The sequence below is a fragment of the Lytechinus variegatus genome, chromosome 2 (assembly GCF_018143015.1).
Source record: "Lytechinus variegatus isolate NC3 chromosome 2, Lvar_3.0, whole genome shotgun sequence".
NCBI lineage: Eukaryota > Metazoa > Echinodermata > Echinoidea > Temnopleuroida > Toxopneustidae > Lytechinus > Lytechinus variegatus.
The window spans coordinates 25,358,217-25,373,753 of NC_054741.1; the positions used below are offsets into that span (position 1 = coordinate 25,358,217).

The 15,537-nt window shown below is 36.1% G+C and overlaps 1 protein-coding gene across 1 annotated transcript; it reads left to right on the forward strand.

Annotated features, from left to right (window-relative positions):
- Positions 1 to 336: 336 nt before the first annotated feature.
- On the forward strand, positions 337 to 5,875 carry LOC121407673 (peptidase M20 domain-containing protein 2-like). Its single transcript, XM_041598855.1, has 3 exons — positions 337 to 782; positions 3,674 to 3,965; positions 5,002 to 5,875. The coding sequence occupies exons 1-3, from the start codon at positions 396 to 398 to the stop codon at positions 5,553 to 5,555; spliced, it is 1,233 nt and encodes a 410-aa protein (XP_041454789.1). The 5' UTR covers positions 337 to 395; the 3' UTR covers positions 5,556 to 5,875.
- The last annotated feature ends 9,662 nt before the right edge of the window (positions 5,876 to 15,537 follow it).

The window sequence follows — 15,537 nt, forward strand, 5'->3', positions numbered from 1 at the left end:
TGTGAGATTTTCTCTATTGCATTGATTCAAATCAACATTTTTCTGGCGGGTGGATTTGACCTTTAAGAAAAATATTGTGTTTTTAATTGTGTGACTTCACTGTAGGCCTATTACAATTGCCCCAAAATGAATGTTACCGGTAAAATCTTGTGATCACTTTGATAGGCTGCACTTTTGGTTCGAAAAACAGCAAAGGGCATACCGTGAGTGAATTTGTTTTAAAGACAAAGAAGAAAACATTTCAAGACTAAAATATATTATTTGGGGTCCCCCCCGGCCCCCCCCCCCCCCCATCACGAAAAGCACCGTACGCATGCACGGTACGTATATACGGTATACCGTACCGGTACCGCGCGCGATCGACTCATCAGATAGGAGCAAAAAAGAACGACGTTATGATGGAAGAATTACTTAATATTTGTTGTTCAACTATCGACGCTGGAGCAAGTAGTTTCAGAGATATTGGCCAAGAAATATGGAGGAATCCAGAATTAGGTTTGGAAGAGTTTCATGCCCACAAGATTCTGTGTAACTTCTTTCGCGAGAGAGGATTCACGGTAGACGAATTCCTTGGCCCCACAGGATTTCGAGCTTCGTACGGAAGTACGGACAAGGGTGATGGGGCTTCCAGCCCGTCAGGGGTTCACGTGTGTCTGATGGCTGAATACGACGCGCTTCCAGAGCTTGGTCATGCTACAGCTCATAATTTAGTTTCAGAGGCTTGTGTTGCTACAGCTATGGGCCTAAAAGCAGCTATTGACAAGAAAGGAACTTTAGGAAAGGTATGGGAACTCTTAATTTTATCTTGTTTTTTAAATAGCAAACTAAACAAGCATGGCAAGTGTCAATAATTAATGCAAATGCGCCAATGCCAATGAAATAATGCATGAAACTAGATCTAGCTGGCAGCCGTCTGTTTTGAGGAGTTTTTAAACTTTTTTAAATATTTTTCCTCGTATACATTATACAGACAGCTTGCGCTCGTGCAGCTGCCATTTGATATTAGAGTGTTAACAATGCAAAATCCCCCCGACGGGGCTCTTTGATTTTTGTCCTTAATTTATAATAAAAATACGATACCGGTAGATGATAAGAACTGGACCAAAAAAAATATATATCATAGCTTGAGGTGGTGATACAAAATTTCAACATAGAAATTTGAAACTCATGCTAATTTATTCATATATATTCAAAACTCACAAAAATTAATTATTTATGTGTGAATTGATTTTGGTTAATTTTGTTCCATATCTGAGAGCTACATTACTAGGTTCACCAAGGTTCTACGCAGACTCTAGAAACTTTGACTAGATAATTATTAATACTTAATTCATATGAAATTTTTTTATAGATCACAAAAAATGCTTCTATGTCATTTCTTCAATTTCAATTCTATATCCTCAATTTATGTCACCACAGTGTCAACTGGGCTGAAATTAATATTGTGTTAAATTTTGTTGCGAGATGCCGGATGAGCTCCACATCATTGATGTGCTACTAGTTATACTTCTGTATGCAGCATAAAATAGTGGACATCACTGTTTTGCAGTTCATGTATTATGGGAACACTTAAAAGCTGCATACAATGTACATGTAGCCTACGTATGAACTTTCTTTACAAAAGAAGAAAACCTCACAAAATTCAAAACTCATTAAGAAAAATCCTGCCATGTTTTCCAAACACCGGTTGATTTTGCCACCAGATTTGGAAGGGAAATTGCAATGTTTCCATCATGCAAAGATATTGTATTTCCTGTACCTCAGTTTCTAAAATGTTTCCATATGTCCTGCCATATTGCAAATACTTGCAGGTCCTTTTGTACCGTGAATTTATTTCAGCCTCTAGAAAAGTTATTACACTTCAGTCAGAGTTCCATACATGCCTACATGTACATGGGGAGTTCGCATTTGAAATTGAGTGGTGTATGTAGCTTTAGGACCACTTACCATCCATTGCACATTAAATGAAATCCCAGGCTACAGCTCTGAGCACACACAATTTTAGGTCCTAAAAATTGCACAATTCACAGCAAATATGATTTCATCTGCAAGTATTAGCTTGTGCAATTCAGATTCATGCATCAGGAAACCTGATAATCTCCACTTGCATAGTTGCATGCATAAAACATAGTTGTATGTGCAACTGATGGCAATGCTATCCTGAATGATCGGGGAGAGACTTATGTACCCCCCCCCCCTGTTAAGAGATTTTGTGAAATTGTGAGGGTGGTTTAGACAGATTTGATATAGGGGAAGGCGGGGTAAGTTGTGACAGTTTTTGCTTTTTGCATGTTAGATTTGATATGATTAATAATCTTGTCGAAATAAGTACCTTGCCTTGGAATTCAATTCTTCTGAAATATTTTCCACCTATATATAACTTTCTATCCCCACACTGAAAGTCATCGTGACCTTTGAAAAAAACGATGTCAAATGGCTCAACTTGCCCCATATATGGGGTAAGTTTGAGCCGCCTTCTGGGGTAAGTTGAGCCACATAAACTATGTACAAAATGTATGGGGGAGAACCAGCATGTCAATTTTTTGTTTAAAGTCTTTTCACTTGCTAATTCTCTATAAATACTAACATCCTGTAAAAGGAAAAGAGCAGTCATGTAAATTTGCTCCTTTCAGCCTGCATTTCAATCAATTTTTATGGCTTGTTTTTTAAGATACATTACCATAAGAATTACCATGGCTCAACTTGCCCCATGCTGTTTGGCTCAACTTACCCCAGTCTGAACCTAGTGCGATAATTTTGTATCCACACATTTATTATGCATCCATCATGTAAAAGACTATGACAAGAATGAAGATCCGTACCTGGACTAATAATGTTGTTATGTCTTTTTTATATTTAAAGACGTGTGTATTTATAAAGCACTTATCTATTTCACACTCTTTTTTACTTTTTTGGCTGAAATTCACATTTTTCACTCTAAAAAACTACTTTTTGTTTCAAAGTTGGAAACAATGTGGTGGGGTTAGGGGTTATGCTATGGGTCATCAATACATGACACCACCACAATGTCTGACTCATTCATTATCGGCCTGGGGCTGGTGGCTAAACTTGCCCCTATGCTCAACTTACCCCGCCTTCCCCTATGGAGAAACCTGCTGTATGCGACTTCATTCTTAAACATTAAAAGCTGATTTCAATACTTTTATTTTATTTTCATTATTTATGTGATACATGCAAAGAAGAAGTCAGTAGTCCTGATAGGGATGCTTTGTGAAGACCAACGATCTTTCAAACTCTATTGCTACTTACATGATGATGATCCACAGCATTCATATTGCGCCATATATCTGTTAAAAACATTAAAAGGCGCAGGCTCATCCAATAAGTTAATCACTACTCATCTGCCGAAATAAGTGAGTTTTGAGAGACGGTTTAAAGAGTTCTATGCTGTCAATTTCACGAAGTGAAAAGGGAGGGAGTTCCAAAGGCGTGGAGCAATAGAAGAAAAGGCACAATCTCTAAATCCCCTTAGATGTGTGATGGGTACATGAAGAGTGATTCCAGTACCAGATGAGCGCAAGCCAGGACGTACACGGCGTTGTTCTATAAGGGAAGTCAAGTATCCTGGAGCTACACCATGCACAGCCTTGAAAGATTATTATGTAAATCATCATTCCCCTCAAATCATCATTTTTCTCTGACGTTCCAACAGGTGACTGTTCTCGGATCCCCGGATTCGGAAGGCAACGGAAAGAAGATGGAGGCGATCAAGGATGGTTTTTTCAAGGACGTTGACCTTGCTGTGACCTTCATCCCATTTACCTGCCATGTCGCCAAGCCTGTCATGCTGACCATCATGAGGGAAACTATCAGCTTCAAGGGCAAGGCAGCTCATGCTTCCACTTGTCCCTGGGACGGAAGGAACGCTCTGGATGCAGCCATCTTGTGCTACAATAACATCTCATTACTGAGACAGCAGCTCAAGCCATACATGCAGATCCATTGTAAGTGATCCTCCTATCGATGCATTATGCTTTTAGTTCATAATCAGTTTTAAGGAAGGTCTTGCCTGTAAGCTGAATCTATAAGTTTTGCTTTTCCATATTGCAAAGCAGACTGAATGTGCAATTATTTTGTCTAAATTTGAAAAGGTTCTTGGAAATTCATTCTCACTGTGATAAAATAGATAAAATTTAGGGTTCTTCGTTTAATACAAGAAAGGTTACCATTCACCAGTAGTGTATAATTTTGTTTGTAGCAAACCACTTTATGATTAACCCTAGGTTCAGTAATAACTTGATGTTAAGCAAAAATATTTCTGAACTGGAGTGGCTACCCTGGGTAAAATATGATATTATTATTATTAGGAAATGACTATATTTTACACTTAATTTACCTGAGTATAACTAGATACAAATTACAATGATCAATTTACTCCCATGTTTATGTCCGTTTTAAAATTACTTTACTCAGCAAGGAAAGGCGTGCCAATGTCCAAGTGTGCATTTTCAAAGTTTAATGTTTTATTGATTCAGTAATGATCGGGTCAAACAAACAATGCAAGCTTCAGTCACCCGCCTAGGATGAATTCAAACTCACATTTGTCTTGACAAGGTTATACTTCTCTGTGCCTCTGGTTGAACCAACTTCCCTCCTAATGACTAGCTCAAAAACTTGTTTATTTGCTTACCAAACATACTTTAAACCTACTCAGGCATACAATAATGTGGAGGTTGCTTTGTTCAGAGTTTGCCTATTATCTAAATCTCGTAGCAATATTTTATATATTACTTGAATTTCTTTGCAGCAGTTGTCAATAATTTTATGATTATTTTTTTATAATTCTGTTTTTATTGAAAAAAAATCTTGGAAATCACATTATTTACAAGAATTATTTTGTTAATTAAATTCAAAACTTCATATCGTCTGCCTTATGCCAGAAGAGCATCATTGCTGTAACAGTTAATGAGTAAGAAATGGAGATGGCATGAGATAAAAATGTTGCTTGTTAATTTATTTATTTTATTTTACTTCTGACAGGCATCATTACCAATGGAGGATTAAAACCCAACATCATCCCAGAGAAAACCGAGATGAAGTTCTACCTGCGTGCTCCCGACCACATCGAAATGGCCCACCTACAGCAGCGAGCTGATGCAGCATTCAAGGCAGCTGCCAGAGCCACTGGATGCGAGCTAGAAATAGCCTTTACCCCGACACCCTACTCCAACCTATGCAACAGCCCCAAGCTCGCTGCTCTGTATCAAGAAGAAGCCGAAGGACTAGGCTGCACATTCAGTACCAACGAGGAGACCAGTACGAGACTAGTCGGGTCGTCAGACTCGGGCAATGTGTCACATGTGGTACCGACCATCGCACCGGCCTACGACATTGCGATTGCTGCCAGTGCCACCAACACCCAGTCCTTTGCAGAGCTGGCAGGGACGGAGGAAGCACACAATCAGACCATGGTGGCCTCGAAGGCAATGTGTAAGGCGTTGCTGAAAGCAATGTTAGATCCGGCTATCTTAGCGGGTATAAAGAGTGACTTTGAGAAGGATTCTTGTGCTGCTTCCTTGACAGAATGGTCTTGAGATTGAATACTATTTGAGGCGGGTACTAAATTCTTGTCATGTTTGACGATGCAGCGTGCTTGGCCCTAATTATTGACCATTCTCAATTGATTGCTTGAATGATGCCATTGTGGGCTGAATCGCATGAAATATTTTTCTATTTATTCTATCCTCCACCTTTTTTTTCTTTGTGTACTTTATTTTCTTTATTCTTCCCTCTGTTCTATCTCTTTAATTGTTTCCTGCCCCAATCATCTTAGTTATCCTGTTGACTTAAACTATTGCCTTCCTATATTCTCTTTATTTCTGAGAATGTAACAAAACCTCTATATTTTTTACACCGTCCATCTGATAAGGTGACCCCCCCTTCCCTCATCAAGCCCACCTGAATGCACCATGAAAAAAATGTTTCTGGTGGTTGGTAATTTGGGCCCAGCTCACTGCAGTAAAAGTTTTATTTGTAAACTCAGTTTGTGATATTGGTTGCAGTTCATTATTACCAGGGCTCAGTGCTGCCAAGTCTTAGAAAACAATACTCGAGGGGGTTCTTCACAATGAGTTACTCATGACCTGACTATTATAGTATTAATTATGTTACATACCACCACTCAAAAATATATAAGCATGACCAGTTTACAGCCTTCAGTGAACTCTTCGTGAAACTACCCCTGCCCAGTTAGTATATCATTTTAAAGTATTGTTCTCTTAAAATCAAGCATGTGAAATCCATGTATGATTTTGCAAGTAGACTGCTTGTGTTGACATTGAGGTTTGGGACCGACACTGTAACCAAGAAATGCCTGACATGTAAAATTCAGAATAGCATTCATTCTGTTCGCTGGAATATGCGTAGACTTCCTAATGAGCAGCAGAATTAACATTATTTTAGGTTGTCTGGTTCATGTGGAGTCATTTTCACATACTGAGTGAAGTAATTAAACAAAAAGTCTTAGAATCTTTGTAGGCATTTTAAAATATTTTGTAACATCAGTCATTGTTATGCATTGAGCCCTGTGGAAATATTTTTATTCATTATGCATCATGCACAAATCAGAAATATTCTGGAAACATATATGTTGTCAAAGACTTCTGGATTGTTTATTACATGCATATATTTTACATTAGTGTCAGCACACAATAATGTCTATTTTCAAATGTAAAATGTATAACAAGCTGTAAAAATGGTATATATAGGGTGAGAAGATTCTGGTAATAGAGAGTTTGTGTGATTGATTCTATGCAGCTGGTCTTGGGATGATTTATGAAATTAACACAAATTTGTAAAAGTTCTTGCTTTAGTAATTCAAAGTTTGTTTAACATTAACATGTTAAGTCAGCCAGCATATTTTAAAATATTTTTTGATGTTTCCAATGTGCAGGTTCAAGTTCAGAGGTAAAAAAAAGTTTTTCACATGTGTGTGACTTCACACAGAAGCATGAATGTGAAATTAATAAATGAAAATGTCACTTTTGAGATCATAATTAGTTATAAATCTCTAATATTTTTAGATTTGTAACTAATTAAAGTCAAGATTTCTCATCATACACGTGACCAAGAATGGCCCTAAACAACCACACCTTGGTCTTGACAAAAAGGTTTGCGATCAATCGCATTTTAACCTTGGCCAAACAATATCATTGTTACATATATTGTATAACATTGATTGAATTTCGCTATTGATCATGAAGTATTGTGTCACAGTCCCCAAGGTTGCTGTTTAAGTGTGTTATACATGTGCTTTGGCAGTAGTACAACTTTTACAAGAACATCTATTGGGTTGATTGTAATGGATATTTGATTTGAAAAATATATTTTGAAGTGTTAAGAGGTTATGATCCAATTCTTCCTATTCTTACACACGTGACGATTTCATTACAATTCACTTTGAGTGGAAAGTATAATAATTTATGCCACTGGGGCTGTAAATGAACACCATCGCCAGAATTAAGCTCTGGGAACTTTCTTTTATTGCATGATGCCAAATAGCACATTTGACATGTAATGATTTAAAGGTGTTATTCTTTGTAATTGTTTTAGCCTTCATTTAATGCTGCATATTTACATGTAGGCTTCTTTATTGGAAAGTGCCATATTTGGTCTTCTTGGTATGTATATTACCATTTGTTCAATCAGGGAAATAACTTTGGGCCTGGGGGTGATTTTGCCCCCGAAAAGCTCAAAAGACCCCTAGAAAATTGGTAAAAGAGCCCCTGAAAATTCCCATTCACTCACTGCAATGTAAAAGCTTGTCCTATGTTCGAGATGTAGACAATGGGCGATTTCACGTCCTGTGTTGACCTTGGTGTTGGTGTTGAAATTTGGATTGCTTCCCCTTGCTCTTAAACTTATTCAGAGTTTGTCAAACTGATCCAGATCACATTATTGACATCTCAACAACTAGTGAGTGACTTTTAGGGACCATCTTCATTTAATGTTTGGTGTTATAATCATGTAAAAATTGACCTTACACCAACACCAAAAGGTCAACACTGAACTTGAAATCACCCATTAGGTTGTGAAAAGTAGCTCCAGAAAACTAAAGCATTTCTTTTTTCCTGCATTAAATCAAATGGAAGTTGGTCATCATGAATCCTGTGAAGAAGACTATGTGATGACTGCCATTGCATAAACATACATGTACAATTTGAGCTGTTACATGAGGTACTTACGCTCGGCTGATTGGTGTGTGTGTTGGGGGAAAAAGTCCGCTTTCCATCTAGTCTTCTCCACAGGTTTCTTCTTGATGCACTTTGATAATCAAACGTTAATAATCCTCAAATAATTCAAGCACTTTAGTTTTTGGAAAATGACATCTTGCATGACAGGGCTATTGCTGCTTGTTTTTTGTGTTTTGTTTTTTTGATTTAAAAGTAGAATATTACAAAAAAACCATATACATTCGGTTCAGAAATATAGTATTTATAAACAATATTGGTAATTTGTACTAAACTAGGCTTTAGTATTCCTATTGCTGGTCTGGATCTGTAATGCAACCAAGACCTTTATTATTATGAGTAAGAATCTTCCAAGTATAATGAGTAATATTTGTTATTAGTATTATTATTTATTATTTATTATTATTATTGTTGTTGTTATTGGTGTCTATAGGGAAGGATGTGTGTGCTGCAATAATAATTGAATAATTCTTGTTTTTTATCATTCTTCCTCCTCATCTTCCTTTTCTTCTTTCTTTCCTCTTTTATTTACTAGTATTCAAATGATATTTGTTGAAGGAATGGTGCGAGCTGAATATGTTTATATCTAAATAAATAGAGTAAAATTCACAGAGCAAAATGCTGAAAATTTGATCAAAATCGGATAACAAATAACAAAGTTATTGAATTTCAAATTTTATCAATATTGTGAAAACAGTTATATGCACTTTGTCATGAATATTCATTAGGTGGGCTGATAATGTCACATCTCGACAGCGACACTTTTCTTTTTCTTATGTTATTACATGAAGTCATAAATGTTTCATTTTTTCAAACATGTGTAAATGATGTGTCTCCATTATGATGAAATAAGTTGCAGCAATGAATAAATAATGCACTCAATCAGTCGTCGAGCCAATTGTTTTAGTTCTTGGTTGAAAAAATTTGAATAAACCTAATTTCATGTAATAAAATACAAAAGAACAAATGGGGATATGACATCATCAGTCCACCTCATGAATATAAAGACATGCCTAGAACTTTCACCGGAATAATGCTAATCTTTAAATTTCAGTAACCTCGTTATTTGTTTACTTTTTTTTGTTTATTTACTGCTGCAACTTATTTCATCATAATGGAGACACATCATTTACACATGTTTGAAAAAAATGAAACATTTATGACTTCATGTAACATAAGAAAAAGAAAAGTGGAGATGTGACATTATCAGCCCACCTAATTGATATTCATGACAAAGTGTATATAACTGTTTTCACAAAATATTGATAAAATTTAGAATTCAATAACTTTGTTATTTGTCATCCGATTTTGATCAAATTTTCAGCATTTTGCTCTGTGAATTTTACTCTATTTAGTGAGATATAAATATTCCCAGCCTGGACCATTCCCTTGAATGTACATGTCGGCACCTGATTTTATTGAACAATCTAAAAGTATACTACCTGTATCATCTTTGAAATTTCTTTGGACTGTACTAATTAAACTCTTGTATTTGTGGTCAAGAATTTCAGGATATCATTTCAATAAAGAAGTATTATATTGATATTAATATTTCTCTTTTAGAATGTTGTCATGAATCACAATGTTAAAGATTAAGAATGAGATAAGAATTGATAGTAACGTTGAAAGATGGGAGATTGGTATCATTTTTAGAAAAAGGGCATGTCTTAAAGGACAAACCACCCCAACAAAAAGTTGACTTGACTAAAAAGAGAAAAATCCAACAAGTATAACACTGAAGATTTCATCCAAATCAGATGTAAAAATAAGAAAGTCACGACATTTAAAAATTTCGCTTAATTTCACAAAACAGTTATAAGCACATCCTGGTTGGTATGCAAATGAGGAGAATGGTGCCATCATCCACTTACTATTTCTTTTGTATTTTATTATATGATAAATGAAATATTCTATTTTTCTCATTGTCAAGTGAAACAACGATTAATTCCTCCCTGAACATGTGGAATTAGCATTGTTTAATACTATGGTTACATTTCGGTCAAGTTGGTCCTTATAGTTAAATCTGTACAAAAAATGAAATATTGTATAATTTAAACTATAAAACAAAAATGAAATAGTGGGTGAAGGACATCATGGATTGTCTTATTTGCATGTCACCGAGTTTTGCATATCACTGTTTTGTGAAAAATAAGCGAAACTTTATTATGTCATAACTTTCTTACTTTTACATCCGATTTTGATGACGTTATGCCGGTTTGATTTTCTCTATTTATTAAAATCAACATTTTTCTTGGGTGGACTTGACCTTTAATGATTTCACCCATTTTCATCCCCAAATATTTCTCAAAAATCTCAATGGCATATGCGGTCGGCTAAAACGAGAAATTGGTGAAATTAAACGGATAATGACGCTTAGGCCGTCACCACTGATCTCTCTCTAGAGGAGAGATCAATGGCCGTCACGTGCTGAAAAGTGGAAAGTGGTCTAGCGCCATCTCTTGTTGAATACATTACAGTGTAGAATATTCCCTACCATTGATCTGAATACAGATCAGTGTTTCCAACCGATCAGTGTTATTGGGATCTCGGTTGATTTGACTCAAGGGATTAAAAAATATATATCACAGGTTTTTCTAACCGTAAAGATAAGCCGACAATGCCTGAATCAAGATGAATTCAATAAAAAAAATTAAGAGTAGGCCTATATTCGAACTAGATATTCACGTGAAGAGAGAGGATATGGGCATATTATGCGTCAGAGAGCTCAACGTGAAGGAATTTTATGAGGAGAAAGCAAGATTTATCTCAAAGTTGAATATGAAAACAAACTCATATTATTTTGCCAAAAGTAAGTCATTCTAAGAGAAAATATATATATTGACGCACATGTTCACAGACTCGGGCTAAAAGTGGTCTAGCGCCATCTTTTGTTTTATGTATTATAGTGTACTGTATTTTCAACTACTACTTGCTTGTAGTTATCAATGTTGTCCCCAGTTGAGTTCGGTCAATAAAAAAAGGAAAAAAGAAATCACAGGTGTTTTTAACCAATCCAAGGAGTTACACCTTGACCGACCTGTAATCAAGTTGACATAAAGGGCATTTCCACTCCAACTAAAAGTTGATTTCAATGAATAAAACAATATCAAACAAGGATAATGCATAAAATTTCGAAATTGGATGTCAAGAAAATTATATCATTTAATAAGTTTTGCTTATTTTTGGCAGTTATAAATTCAAATCAGAGAGTCCACATTATATTGTCACCCATTCACTATTTATTTTGCATTTTAGTGTATGAATGAAAGTGATACAGTTTCAATTTTTGCAGATTTAACAAAGGGAGCGCTTCACTGAATCACAAGGTAGCAAAAATTATGATCCAAAAGGAAGCAAACATTATTTCACATTATAGGGGAAAACATAAGATATTCCAAATAATGAAATACCAAAGAAATATTGAATGTGTCGATCATCAGCTCCTTCATTTAATAGCATATAGGCCTACCAACCAGAATCATCTATCGGAACCGAAACTTAAAAATATCGTAACTTCCTTTATTTCACATCATTTTCAGCGTTGCTTATTTGATATTTTTTTCCCGCTCTTTTCATCCAACTGAAACTTTTGTTGGTTGACCGGAACTCAAAAGAGCGAAATGAAAAAAGATAAAGCAGTAAGTGACAATTTCATCAAAATTACATCATAAAATTACGAAGTCATAGGGCATATCATTTCAGTGATATCTGCAGTGATACAGAAGACCTAAAATAGCTGTGAATATGAAAAAAGATGCTACAACTTATGATGCCAGTCCAATTATTTGTACTTTGTACGAAATAAAGTTCATTTGTCCGCTCCGCGATGCCAGAAGATCAGTTGGCTCCTAGCTCCAGCCTATTTCTCACTTGATAGAGAGAACGAATGCTTATTTTCATGGAAGTTCATGTAATGAAAATACAATATTTGAAGAAATAAGTGATAGCTCGCTACATTACCGTTTCTGAAAAGTTTTCTTCTCAATTCTTGTTGAAATTTTCACTTTACATGGAGAAATATTTTTTCCCGGGGCTCAAATCATCTTCATCTCACTCCGGAGTATAGGACTACCCCAGTTTTATTCCAATTAAGACCATATTCGATCTTTTCCAACTAACTGGAAAAAACATTTAAATAAAATTACATCATATAGAAGAATAAAGCAAGGTATTTTATAGTCCTACTAGGAGAAAAACTTAATTCTGAATCCCCACGCCGGCACGCCCCCCCCCCCCCTCCCGCCAATCCGAAACCGTTTCATAATTTCACGTTGCAATATAGTTCGGATATTGTATTACGTTATTGCGCAATGTTCTCCATTCACTCGTACGGTCTTGTCGCTGAACGCTGATTTTTCAGATACAGCTTTCACCAAATAGTGTTTGTCATTACACACTGATATGGAATAATGACCTCCGCACCCGGACCTTCCGACGCATCAAAAGCCTTTTATATTTAATGACTTTTGCATTACATGGCATTATTGGCAATTGGAAGGATAGCTCAGCTATCACGAGCAGAATTCGGCAGTTGGTCACTATTTTCTGTTGCAAAGGTGAATTTCTAGACATCATTTGAATTCTTTTTTGCATGCATGGGGCAAGTGAACGGAAAGGTTTGTTTTTACACAATTTGTTCACGTATGCTAATTTATTCTTTCCGTCAGTGGCAGACGAGTGCTAAGAAGAATTTAATATTTGTTGCATTTTTACTAGTAGTAGTACAGGATGTCATCATACTCATGACAATTCAGTTTATATGCTATTAATTATGTACCTTGTAATGTTGGGCTTAGTTGAAAAGTACCGTACCACTAACAGTTCCTTCAATCAAAGTTGTATGATCATGATGGTGGTCCCCAAGGCAATAGTCAGATTTTTTACTCTAACTTTAGAAGCCGCCTGGCTTGTCCCCAAGTCTGCGCACCTAACTATTTGAGTTGAGATTTAACATGAATTTCTTTTCATTTCACAAAATCTTTCAGTTAATTATGTTCTTTATAGCATTATGAGTAATTGTACCAACTATCTCATAAAAATTTGAAAGAATTATATAGAATATTCTTGGAAAAAACCTCAGTCATTTTCAGATTGAAAAAGAAAATGGTACCCCATGTCTGCGCACCCATTCACTTTGCACACGATTCGGGTATTTTAATGAGGAAGGCTGCATTTTGAGGCCGTCACATGAAATGCCCCAAAATTCATTATTTTTCTTTCATTTTGAGTCAGATTTTTAAATGAATATCTGTCTATGTGTTGCATGTGTAAAGTTTGTGTTCATTGCGCATCTTATTTTACTAGAATCGCGCAGATACGCGTGTGCGCAGACAAGGGGGACTGCGCAGACTTCCCATATTGTAGATCTGACTTAAATCATTAATGCGATTGCAACTTGCTGTGATGGGTGGGGTGACAGGACACTTTCTAACGTTAGATCCATACTGTTAAATATTTTGAAGCCTTCTTTTTGACTGTGGATTACACAAAAAATATGAATTCGTCTGCTGCAATTTTCTTCGATTCCGTTCTCGATAAAATTGCCTAATTAATATTTTTTACTGAAAATTGGTGAGACTTTGCTTGATAACTTTTTCAAATGGCTGTTTGAAATTGATTTGATTGTCCGGACACACAACATCTGGATATGGTATACATGTACAGGCCCCCCCCCCCGGGCCTGTATACCATACATTTACACTTACATTGACAAGTGGATACCATGCGCGACCAAAAAAAACATGTAAAAAGGATGTCTATTTCAAGATAGGGCACTTTACACATACGTAACGTGATAAGGGTGTCAAAAACACAAAAATAATGAAAAAAGGGAATCTATTTCGCTCGGAAAGTTACGTGTTTAGGGTCAAATTTGCGGGGATGATAAAACAAAATTAAAATGTTTTATAAAGGATGTCCTTTTTTGTTCCAACACTACGTGTTTAGATGGGTGTAGAGTCCGATTTGCGCGAGGTGTGGAAGGTGGAGTCGTACTAAACCAATGGTAAAACTGACAACCGAAGGACCCGTGATATTACAATAAAATATTCCTGGGGGCCATTTCATAAAGCTGTCCGTAAGTTAAGAGTGACTTTAAGAACGACTGGTGATCCTTTCTTGTGGTAAATGGTATACACAAAAACGTTCACTGGTGAGGGTTTTGCGTGTAAGAAAGGATCACCAGTCGTTCTTAAAATCGCTCTTAACTTACAAACAGCTTTATGAAACACCCACCGGTTCTTGTTTAGGGGTTCATTTCGGGGAATATTTGCCAAGAGTATCATTTTGTTTCCAATACTTGTTAAGGTTTCACAGTACGCCAATACTTGTTAACTCTTCATGCGTTCACCTGTAAACCCCCTGTGTGTTGCATTATTGTAGCAGTGATCCCCTCTACGCAGTATACTACACTCTGTTATTTAGAGTGCCATAACTTTTTATCTGATCATTTTGAAAGAAAATGTTGTGTAGCAAACTTGTAGTGTTTCCTGGGCTTTCTAATCGTATATAAATTTATTGGATAAATAATGGAAAAATATATAGTAAATTACATTTTCTAAATGCTTTCTCCTAATACTTCCAACAAAATTTAGCCCCTCTTTTACTTTGGTTCTTGTGTTAGTAGCATGATTTTTTTTGTCTCACCTGCGAAGCAAAGTGAGACTATAGGCGCCGCTTTTCCGACGACGGCGGCGGCGGCGGCGTCAACATCAAATCTTAACCTGAGGTTAAGTTTTTGAAATGACGTCATAACTTAGAAAGTATATGGACCTAGTTAATAAAACTTGGCCATAAGGTTAATCAAGTATTACTGAACATCCTATTAGAGTTTCATGTCACATGACCAAGGTCAAAGGTCATTTAGGGTCAATGAACTTAGACCATGTTGGAGGAATCAACATCGAAATCTTAACCTGAGGTTAAGTTTTTGAAATGTCATCATAACTTAGAAAATATATGGACCTAGTTCATGAAACTTGGACATAAGGTTAATCAAGTATCACTGAACATCCTGCATGAGTTTCACGTCACATGACCAAGGTCAAAGGTCATTTAGGGTCAATGAACTTTGGCCGAATTGGGGATATCTGTTGAATTCCCATCATAACTTTGAAAGTTTATGGATTTGATTCATGAAACTTGGACATAATAGTAATCAAGCATCACTGAAAATTTTGTGCAAGTTTCAGGTCTCATGATTAAGGTCAAAGGTCATTTAGGGTCAATGAACTTTGGCCGAATCGGGGGTATCTGTTGAATTACCATCATAACTTTGAAAGTTTATTGGTCTAGTTCATTAAACTTGGACATTAGAGTAATCAAGTAT